The sequence below is a fragment of the Calypte anna genome, chromosome 5 (assembly GCF_003957555.1).
Source record: "Calypte anna isolate BGI_N300 chromosome 5, bCalAnn1_v1.p, whole genome shotgun sequence".
NCBI classification, from domain to species: domain Eukaryota; kingdom Metazoa; phylum Chordata; class Aves; order Apodiformes; family Trochilidae; genus Calypte; species Calypte anna.
This window is the reverse complement of record NC_044250.1, coordinates 6,483,238-6,494,762: the sequence shown is the minus strand read 5'-3', so window position 1 is coordinate 6,494,762 and position 11,525 is coordinate 6,483,238. Positions and strand designations below refer to the sequence as shown.

Here is an 11,525-nt window from a genome sequence, read left to right as displayed (position 1 = left end):
AACAGAAGATAATCTTGAATGCAGAGACAGTACTGCAAATCTATTACTAAAATACAAAAACATTAAATTTTAGTATGAAAAGACTACTAAAAAAAAAAATCTCAAGATTGTTAGGATTATTGAGCACAATTCACCTTTCCAAATCAAAGTCATAAACAAAACAGATAATCTTTCACACGTGCCAAGATAAAATTTTATTGCTTCTCAGATAACATGGCATTTAGGCATTTAACTTGAGGGCATGGAAGAGAATAAACAGTTCCCTTATGTCTTCTGACATTTGTCCTAAGGTATGTTAGTGGAAGAGGTAGGGACTTTTCAGAGACATTGCTGGCAATGTCATAAGAAGTGCACACCACAAGCTTAGTAATTGTGCTAGTAGGAACATGTAATCTCTGCCAGACTCTGATATCTATATATATAATTATCTTCCACTGGAAGATGTAAAATATTTTACCACAGTTCTTATGCGACCTTATGAAACTGACACTGTTTATGGAGGTCAGTTCTCCTAGCATTAGTGTTCAAATTCTAGTAATAGTAACAATGACTATGTATTTTGAACTTACTTTTAGCTTTTTTTTTTTTTTCTTTTAATGAGGTGAAGAAGAAACAGTTGATGCCATATGTCCAGCTGCTGTTTGCAGATGACCAGCCAGGGCTGCAGGAGCTGCCAATGACCCAGTGCTTTAGGAAATACTGGCTCTAAAGGTTTGGTTCTTTGCTTTCACATCATCTCTCTGCTAGTCTGTGTTAGTGTTATTGCACCGTCATAGTATCACCAAGAAGTATTGGTTTTATTGTGCTTATTTCAAAACTAGTACATTTAAAACCAGCCACACTTATCAAAGTTTGGTATATAAAATTATATGTGTAATAGCTCACATTATACAGTAAAAAAGAAAGCACCTGGGTGGAAATCTTACCCCTTTCCTTAGAAGAAAAGCTGTCTCCATGTAGTTTGTAGTTGCTTCAGGAACCCATATATATAAGTATATACATACAAACCCAGAACTCTAGCCACATAAATCTGTCCTCTTATGTGGTAGAAAAGACAGAAGGCCCAGAGGGGTGATATGTCTCATTCTCTCTCCATCACAGAACTGCTGCCATTCACACTGTGTGAACAAGAGTATGGCTTGGGTAAAGTGCGAAAAGCATGAGATAAATTATGCTCCATGTGGCATAATTCCTCCTAGGAAACAGCATAAGCAACAGCCCACAAACAATTGTATGTTACTGTTGTCAGAAGGAGCAGCTGTCACTGTGAACTCCACGGCCCTGACCGAGGAATGGCAGCACAGGGTGCTGAGCCACGTGTGCTGTCTCTGCTCTGTGCTGGGGGTTAGAGAGAAGGGCCAGATGTACATGTTGCACTTGTAAAGCTATGAGCCAGAGAGCTGCTGGATACCTTCTCCAGCACCTCTAGCCCAAACTGGCAGAGAAAACCAGTGTTGAGATAAAGGTTATGGGTCTTGTTATGTCAAACCTTTTCCCTGGATAGGAGGGTCAAAGAATAACTCTAAATTGTTGTATGCTATTAAAAAAGATGGCTAAATAACTTAATCTGATAAACATTAGGGTTTTTTTTCTAATCCTAGCTGTATTTCGCTACAGTAAATAAGAATATTTGGAGAAAATATTTCTCTATTAAAGATCCTTGCAGTTATCTTCCAGAAGTGCCTTTTCTAGATCAGGCTATTAAAAAAAGTTACCTTTTTGTTTTTTCCTCAAATAAAACTGTAGTAATTAGACGTTGCATTTAACCATCTGAAAAGAGTAGAAAGCTATTTCTATGCAGTTTCTGAGGTAATAAGCTAGCATGTTAAAAATTTATTAATGCAAATCATTCAGTTGTGAGTTTGTCTCTTGTCCATCTTCCCCCAAAAGAAGGGATAGACAGTGATTTCTGTCAAGTTGAGAAAAGGTCCCTGGCATACTGGTTGGTTCACTGTATCATAATTCATCATGGTTTCTTGTGAGGTCCTCCCCATAATTAGTAGCTTGACTTCCAACGAACATATTCCAGTTATCCAGAACTTCCTCTTTCGTTAGTTTTTGATCCTGATGGGAGTAAAAAAAAATTCTGTAAGAACATTTTAAAAGCTAAGTAAAAACCACAAAGTCTAGCCTCTAGAACTCCATTTAAAGTGTTCTAAGAGGAAAAGTTATTAGGAATAATTTCTTGCTAGCTGATAGGTTTAAAAAAACCCAACATACCAGCTTATATAACTTTAAAAACACACACACACATATGTATATATATATATATATTAGAACACTAAGTACCTTGTCTACATCTGATTCATAGACTAAGTGCCTGGCTTCAGCTAGTGCGTGATCATAGTCTTGTGGGAGAATCCAGTGCTGAATCTCCTCTTTGTCCATCTTTCCATCCTTGTTGAGGTCACGAAAATCTGAAAACTGTTCCCGTTCTGTAATCACCCAGTCAGGCTCTGGTCCCCCCTCTTCGTTTGGAAACATATCAGCTGGAGAGGAAATAAAGTTCTTGCTGGAGTCATATTTAATTTGCAAGACAAAATAGGAGGAAGGAATTGTACTATAACCCTCAGCAGATTTCCCCATCAAATACCTGATCTAGAGACTAACATTTTTTTACTTCTTTTAGTTCTTTATAAACTACATAAGAGAGTTTTGTATTTGTTTTTAACACAGGCTTGATAAAAAAATAAAAACTATTACATGTGAAAAAATGAAGAAGGGATATTTTAAGCATAGTTTTCCTCAGCTCAGAAGAAACTTCAGACAACACATTCACTTTTTCTTTTCATTTTTAAAGTGCCAATTATGTTGTTTATTTGAAGCAACTGACATGTCCTGTCAATTTGATTTTTATCATCCTTGCCATTGTGGGGTGATCGTGACTAGAACATTCTATGTTCCTATCTATAGAAGACAAAAAAACCCAGCATTCACACAGTAACAAATGTTGACAATTACCTTATAATTATATGTAGGTAATGTCACTGAATAAACTGAAATTACTGTGGAAATCATGCTGCTCTGTTATTTCAGTCATAAATGAGAAGCATTCACATTCTGAGGCTAAATATAATTTACAAGGAGTAGAAACCCCCTGCCATTAATTAATGTGTGTATATTGTTCCTGATTATATGTGAAGTGATCTTTATAGCACCACTAGAAACAGAAAGATTCACCTGAGTTTGCACTAATGCTTCTCTGGTGCTACTTTCTTGACTTAAAACCCATCAAAGTGAGTGCAGTGGGAGAAGTCAGCTTTTAGTACCAGCATAGTGATTCAAAAGGTGAAAATGTATTAGGTGCTGCTAATCTCTAGCCCTGCTTCTGTTTTCTCTTCATAGGTCTAAGTGCAAGACAGCAGATAACTGCCTAGTGTGACTGAAGTTTGTGCAAATTAACTGTGACTGATCTGCTGTTGATGTTTTCCATTTTGTTCTGTTTCTGCCACTGAAGTAATACACAGCTGACTTTCACACACTTCACAACTTCTTTGAGCATCTTGAATCTTGGTGCTATTTTCATGCATCTTATGTTTCTGGATGAAACATAAATGGCATCACCATACAAATCATTAGAGTTCTTAATTATTAAATTAGGAAAATAATGAGTAGAAAAAAGTTAATTTTCTTTTTTGCAACATGTATTTCCCAGCTATTTAGCATAGTCAAGTACCACTGAAACTTGGGAAGAGTCCACTTCCTGATCCTCTTGCTGCTCTAAATAATGCCTTTAAAAAGCTGTTATGCAGACAAGTACACAGAGAGTATCTCTCTCAGGAAAAATATTATTCAGGACCCTCTTAGCCAAATTACACAAGAATAAGAGGAGGATATTATGCTGTAAAGGATGAGGAACATTTTCCTGGTGATGTTGCTATCTGCCTAAAATGAAATTAAACTTTCTTGGATTCATGGCTGTTTTAAAATATTTCAACTGAACACAGAAAATTTAATCTTTGCACTGCTAATTCTACCTATGTATTTGAAAGAAGAGGGACAAACCAGGTGGAGGCTATAAAAGAAATAAATCTCAATACTTACCAATGTATTCATCTTGATCAACAAAACCATCTCCATTTTTGTCTATGTCTTCTAAGGTTTCCTGGAAAACAGTCAAAAAAGAACTGAGAATTCTGGCTATTTGCCTCTTTGATATTTAATGTTTTGAGGCCTTGACCTGCTCTTGTACACAGGTAAATGTACCTGCACTGACTCCAGTGTGATTTTTGTTTATGCAATGAATATATCTATCTTTTCATGTTGAAAAAACTCCTTGCACTAATGAACTGGATAAGTTTTAAGTTAGGGGCAGATATAACCTTGAATCAAACACTCAGCTGCCCTGTCAGCAAACTTTTCTTTCATTATGATCTCGGTCCACGCGTTACGACATTTTCTTGTTTCCATTTAGGAGCCAAGTGCATTTCACAAGTCTGAGAGTCCTACATCAAGTCAGCTTCAAGAGAAGCATTATATGTGTGGCACTTTCTAAGCCCTGCAAGGGAAGATCAGAGAAGCTTTTCAAAGCTCATCTAAAAAAATAAAGGTAAAAACAATGGTGTTGGTTTTGCTCTGCTTACCAAGACAACAATGTTTTTCATATGCTCAAATTCTTCTGGGTGAAGGAAAGCAGTGAATTCTTCACGAGTGGCAGCTAAGTCTCCATCCAGATCTGCAGTTTTGAATCTTCTTTCATCTCTGGGTAGCATTTTTTTAAAACTGTGCTGATCAGTTGCATCTTGGAATTCTTCTGGATTTTCTGCAAATGAATCAAGATGATCTCAAAGCTGTGTTCTTGTAAAAACATTACCACAACGAGGTATCCCAAATTTTATGTTAAAAGCCTAGAAATACAAAGGCTTGTTGCCAGAATTGCTTCTGTGTTAAAATAGCAGTTCTCTTTTATAAGCACTGCTTAGGCAGTATTTGGGGTAGATTTCATTCACAGAAATGATTTTTTTATTCCTAGGAAACAGCATGATCTACACAACTTTTGAGTTTCAAAAAGCAAGAAAACCAAAGTAGTTTGAGAAGCTGGCAGACTGAAATTATCTAATTGCTACGCCTCTGCTACAGGGAACCTAACAATTATTTTCCATCTTAAACAATGACATTTTCCCAGGGTGTTCAGTGGCATAAAACTTTTATAAAATACCATTACTTTTTAAAATAGGCTCACTAAACTGACGTCAAACATGAAAAACGTTCACATAATAACAATTTCATTATTTGCATGTTGGAAGACAAAACAGTTAAAAACTACTATGTCAGGTATCTCAGGTGGGCATTTTAGGTGTGCATCAACACAAGACTGCAAAGAAGGAGCTGTTCAAATCTTGGGAATCATGGAGAGCAAAAACAAAGAGTTGAGAAGGCTCCCAGGGATAGTGCTGCAGGGATAAGTGTGTCGAATATTTCCTTCTGCAAAGGTAATAAGCTCACTTTTAATCTAAAGTAGACTTTGTACTCTATGGTAAGTAGATATTGTCTTCTTATTTCCAGTATAAATGGCCAATTAATACCAATTTGTTGTTCTGTCAGCATTGCCCTTTAGTTTAAGTGATTTCTCTTCCTCCTTTCCCTTCATTAACTTAAAAAATGCAAAAGGAGTGTAAGTAGGGGGGGAAAGGTTTGGGTACATTTTTTTAGTGTTCCTTTTACCTGATTTGTTAAGGGTTTTCATTTGCAGTGGATCACAGTCTGAAGCATGTTATTCTGCCTGAACTATTTTAATCAATAACTTTGCTATAGCTTAGACCCATCCTAAATTTTAGCATCTAGAATCCTAAGAGTTTAGAGAGACTCAATTAACAAATACTGGATAACTAGGCAATATACTATTTTAAAATTAAAGAACCACTTTTAATTTTAAAAAAATATATATATTTCTGACTGGAGGAGACTTTAATTCAGACTTGTCAGTACATTTAATAGTTCCTCTACAAAACATTTTGTTCCTGTGACCCCCAAGGAAATGGCTGCAGTAAAAAGCTAAGTGCTTTTGACCTCTGAGCATCTATAAAATTTAATGCTATTTTCAAGAGTCCTACATGTGCCACCAAACTCCTGTTGACTCTAAGGTATGAAATCATGCCTTATCACCTCAATATTCTTTGAGCACGTAGTTTGAAAATATCTTACCTAGATAATAACCATATGTGGCTTGCTTGTATTCATCCCAGGCAATTTTATTGTCCTTGTTTAGATCATAGTCTTTCCAGACTTTAGCCACGTTTTCATAGATATAACGTTTCTGTACTCGTTTAATCCAGATTTTTAATTCCTCTGTTGTGAGGTAGCCATCTTTGTTGTCATCTATTCTATCCACAATTTTCCTGTAAAAAGAGACAAGCATCCTTAAGAGTTGACAGAAAAAAGCCCCTGCATGTCAGTCCAATTTTAGTAATCTTTATCTGGCCCTGATTTTCTACAAAAATGCAGTGCCTTAAAACTTAAAAGGCTGCCCTACTAGCTAAGGATTTCTTGCACTTTGCAGATAACCTTCAGGGATTTGTCTCTATTCATTATTCAATATTGCTATGAATAATTGAAATGGAACTTGCATGATCAAAATTAGTGAACAAAGTACCTCAGATATAATACCTGGATTTATTTGGCTGGTAACTTAGGGAGACCTGTTCTTCACTGCCAACAGGGAGTGGCTGTGATGGGTTGAGAGCAGGAGACACTAACTTCACCTCAGGAGATAGCCTGTACCACCCCCTGATGGAGGCAACCAGGGAAAAAAGCCAGGATTTCTTGGACACCTGCAGCTTCACCTGTGGCTTTCCAGTGGACTGACACTAGAACGGAGTGAGTTATATCACTGTGTAAGACTGGGTATGGACACTCTTCCCTTCCATTCCTGTTCCTCCACTTTTGTTTCTTTCTTTCCCACCACAAAAAGCAATACTGCTTTTATTGCCAGGAATGCCTGTAACTAAAATAACAGCTCATCTGCAGCAGGTCTTCAGTCACTGCTGGCAGATGGGCTATAAGCCGCTGTCCCCTGTAAAGCTCAAGTTCTGTTGAGATCAGCAGGAGTGAAAGGTACTGGTGTATTCCCAGGGAAACTTCCATCTTTGAAATGTTCTGCTCACAGCTGCAGATAAAGCCTGCCTGAAAAACTATGTTAAGGGAAAAAAAAAGGCAGTATTCTTCTCTACTACTTAAGTTCTCTGCAATATATCTCTCCTGGGATGCTTGTAATTGATACCAGTTTGGGTTTGAGCTTGTAAAACTGGCTTCTCTCCCAGCTACAGTGATAAACCAGATGACAAAAACCTTTATTTAAAACAAGAATGCAGCTTTTATCCTGCGACTTGCAGGTAAACTTGTCACAGCATTATTATATTCTGAGCACTGGCCTGTGGATGTGCCCTGCTCCTGGACCTGGGGCAGCTAGCACCAGATCTCTCCTGCACATCCAGACTGGCTTTAGGCACATCAGCACTTTTAACCCTTGTGTCACTGCTCGTGATGTACAAGAGCAATCTGTCTGTAGCTGCACTGCAGAAACAGACAACTCAGGATCATCTGAAGGGCCATTCCTCACAGGCTGAGTCACCATGCCCATGGAGTCATATGTCATATGTAACACAGGGGTAAGAGGGCACTTCAACCCCGACTTGAGATTCAACAGGTGAGCTCCCTGAACCTCCACGTACCCAAAGGCCACAGGGAAAGGTTCTGAACTTTAATATATTACTTTTAATTCAACATCTTGTCTCGCCACACAGAAACCCACCTTGGCCAACTGGAACTGTTCAACAAGAATTATCTTTTCCCATGCCTTAGTTATAAAAGTGGTAAGAGTGAAATGCCAGCATCTTGCTGAATTTTCAGCAATGTGTCTGGACGGAGTCTGGTAGTATCATAAACATGCTATTTCTGAGCTACGGGAGAGAAAGTGGCTGCTGAATCAGCTTTCTGAAGTAGTGAAGTATGGAAAACCTTGTCTCTTTTGAAGGAATGTCATGGGAAACTGACTGCCAAGACTCCTGTGCATGATGGACTGTATTTGTCAGTGCATTTGCCCCACAATGAGTTTGATCTAGTTCTATCACTAGATGTATTAGTTATAATAAATTATTCTGCTAGTATTCTTTGGTATTTTTAACACAAAAAGTCATGGCTGTTTGCCAGAAAATATTGCATGCCACTTCCTTTTCGTCTGTGCTCCTGCTCTTAAAGGTCCATTGCATCTCTGCATCTCTGATGTTCTGCTGCCACAACACTTGCCCCACAGTATGGGATTTGGTCCTCAGAGGGATACTTCAGTCACCTCCATTTAAAAGGTCATTTACTGTGGCTGGACTTAACATGCCTCTGTCAACTTCCCATGGTGCACAAGTGAGATCACTAAAAGTTAAGCTTTTCCCCTTGATGAGTTAAAGTTTGTAAAAACTGTTAAAAAACCTCTCTCTGTTAAATCATATCCTCAGCTGAAATATCTATACTTGTAGACCAATTTTTAAAAGACAGGTCCATTTTAGTGATATGCTTTATGAGACTCTAAATCACAGATCATGTATGTTGAGAACATGGTTCCTTTTGCTCCTTCTTGAAATGAGGGATGAAACTGATCCATTTCTGATAACCACTGTATCTGTTTACTGAGTGAAATACAGGTAAATATTAGTGATAGCTTCCAGAAGGACCAAGAGATCAGTCTGTAAGATGACTGTAATACTGCACTAAGATCTTCTGATGGAACATACAAGTACTTTTCCTTATAGAAGGGAAGTAAAGGTGAGGTTAGTCTTAGTGAGAAGATGCAGATATTTTAAACACTTCTTTTGTTGATAACTACATAAAAGGATCTTTCTTCAACTGCTTTTAAACTTCTTTCTAATTGCTTATCTGACTTCCCATAGGTGTAAAAGAGGGGGAAGCAGTAGAACAAGGCAACTGTTGCACAGACTCTGTTCTTGGCCTAAAGAGCAGCACTGAAGTAGGAGCAACACTTTAAGACAGGACATGAAGATGTCACAAGTGGAAAGGCTGTGGAAAGATAGCTTCAAGTGGACTTGCAAATGGAGCTATAAAGAAGGAATAGTAAGGCCCAGGTAAGCAACCTGGTAAGGAGCTGTAACAGCTCCAGCAGTGGGTGTGAGGTCCGTCCAACCCCGGGGCACAGCAGAGCACACAGCATCTCCCTGCATGAGGCTTACTGCTGTAGGGCTAGAAAGCAAAAGTGATGAAACGTTGGCTGGTCCTCTGCGAAATCAGAGGGTGTGAAAGAAGCGTGTACCCGAGGAAGTGCGGTACAGCGCTACTCCTACACGAGCCCCCATAATCTGGAAAGGGACCGCAACCAGAGCCCTCCGGACACTCTCCCCGCCTTGGGCCGGTACCGGGCCGCCCCTCCGCTGACACAAAAACCGAGCCCACGGCAGCCCTCCCGCCGCCTCCCTCAGGCCGGGGCCGGGCCCTCCCACTGCCACGTTCCCGCAGCCGCCGCGCTGTCCCGGCGGGGAGCGGCAACCCCCACCCGCACCCCTTACCCGAGCCTTTCCCGGCTCTCCTCCGGGCTGAGCTGGTCGAAGCTCCGCGCCTCCTCCTTGCCCAGGAAGGCCTCGTGGTCGTATTGGAAGCCCGGGCGGTCTTCGTGCTGTGCGGGGCCGGGCCGCGCCCGTTCCTGCCGCGCTGTCGGCTTGCCCCGGCCGCCCGGTACCAGCACCAACAGAACCAGAGCCAGCACCAGGCCCCAGGCCGCCCCGCCGCTCGCCATGCCCCGCCGCCCCTGCCCCGTTCACCCACAGACCCGCCGAGACCCCGGTTACCGACTCCCGCCCGGCTCGGCCCCGCGCATCGCACCCGCCCCGCCCCGCTCCGCCTCCGGATGGGTCGGGGCGGGGGAACGGGGCCGGGGCAGGGGGGAGGCGATTGGGCAGCGGCCGCCGGGAGAGCATCCCGGGCCGGGCTGGCGCCACGTCTGCAGAGACCGCCGAGAAAGCCCGAGCGGTTCACCCAGAGAAGTAGTAGGAGCCTCAGCCCCGGGCGGCAGAGGGAAGCGGGGAGCTCACTGTCCCCTTGCTCTCAGGCCCTTCAGGTCGTTTGTCATCACAGCCTTCTCAGCTTATTCTGCTGAAAAAGCACGACAGAATAATTAGCCCTGCTTCATTTCTGCGTAGTTTGTTCATCTGGAGCATCATAAAGTTGATGGTTTCTGCTGTCATGCTAAATTGGTTAGGAAAGGACAAAACTGTTTCTCTCTTTGAGACAAGTAACAATAAGGTTACGAGTAAAAAAAAATATAAAAAATAATCCTGTAACTTTGTCTTGAGTGTTACAGCAAGCTGATACTCAAATGTGTAAAAAAAGTTGTCAGTGCTCAGGTGCGAGGATATTTATCTTGACAAGGGTTGCTGTTCTGAACTCAGGATCATGAAAACAGCAGCAGAGAGCTCAGATCTCATAGCATAGAAAAGGATGTGGGTTTTTGCCTTAAATTCCCATTTATTTTGCTCAAGATCGTAAAAGATTCTAGATAGAGGTAATTGAATTTTGCACCTAATATATTTCCTTTTCCTGTGTTATATCCTCAATTCACTATTAGCCAGAATTATTGTTGTGTGCAACATGTGCTATGTTAATGATCCTGTTGCTAAGAGGTTCCAGTTTAAACCCTATGTCCAACATGTGCAGATAAGTGTCACCACTGGGGCCTGTCTGTCCATTGTTACTTTGGGCCTGAGGGTACATCTAGTTTAAAATTGCAAAGTGTGATTTGTCAGCCCAGTCCACAGGGTATAGACACGATGTGGTATAGACACATCATGGTATAGACATGATATGGCCTTTGGCTGCACCACGAACACTAACAAGCAGGATGAGGAGCTCACCCACAACCTTACTTCCACCGCTGTTGCCCTGGTAGATACGATCCTGACCTAAACCTCACATGGTGCTCAATCCTGCTGGGCGCAGGGCTTGGCTTTTTGCTTTTTGAAAGCAAAAAGGTGATGTCAGACTTGCCCATTTGCTGGGTTTTATCTTCTGTGACTTTATGCAGAGCCACCAGGGCTAGTAGTGTTCTTGCCTCAGAGTTATTGGCAACAGTAGCAGATTTCAAACATTTAAACAGTCAGATACGTTACTTTGTTCCTGAAGTCTAAACAGAATGAATCACTAATTCACCTTTTTCACTTCAGTCAGAAGAGCTGCGCTTTGCTTTGGGCCAGGACAGTCTGTCCCTGAGGTGTGTTTGTACCATGGCTGAGCAAGTGCTCTCACCAGGGCTCTTTTGGTGAGGGCTGATACACGCCTGGCAGCTTGGAAATGGTTCAGCTGGTCATAGCAACTGTGTTTGACTTTACAAAGCTTAGTGAGATGCAATGCTTTTATTATTTGTTTTTGTATTAAGCATACACCTGTAAAATGTGGCTTTTTGATGTGTTTAGGAGTCATGTAGTAGTGCAATAATTCTGATACAGATTTTTTTTTTTTTTTTGGTCTCAGTTTCTGGTGTTCCTGTCCCTGATTCCTTTATCTGTAATACCACATCTAATGTTACTCCA

General features: G+C 41.0%; 1 protein-coding gene across 1 annotated transcript; it reads right to left on the bottom strand.

The window, feature by feature from the left end:
• Positions 1-576: 576 nt before the first annotated feature.
• RCN1 (reticulocalbin 1) lies at positions 577-9,736 on the bottom strand. Its single transcript, XM_030451483.1, has 6 exons — positions 9,510-9,736; positions 6,145-6,338; positions 4,584-4,762; positions 4,045-4,105; positions 2,290-2,489; positions 577-2,064 (listed from the first exon to the last, which is right to left on the bottom strand). Exons 1-6 carry the CDS (start codon positions 9,734-9,736, stop codon positions 1,957-1,959), a joined length of 969 nt encoding a protein of 322 aa, XP_030307343.1. The 3' UTR covers positions 577-1,956.
• Between the last annotated feature and the right edge of the window lie 1,789 nt (positions 9,737-11,525).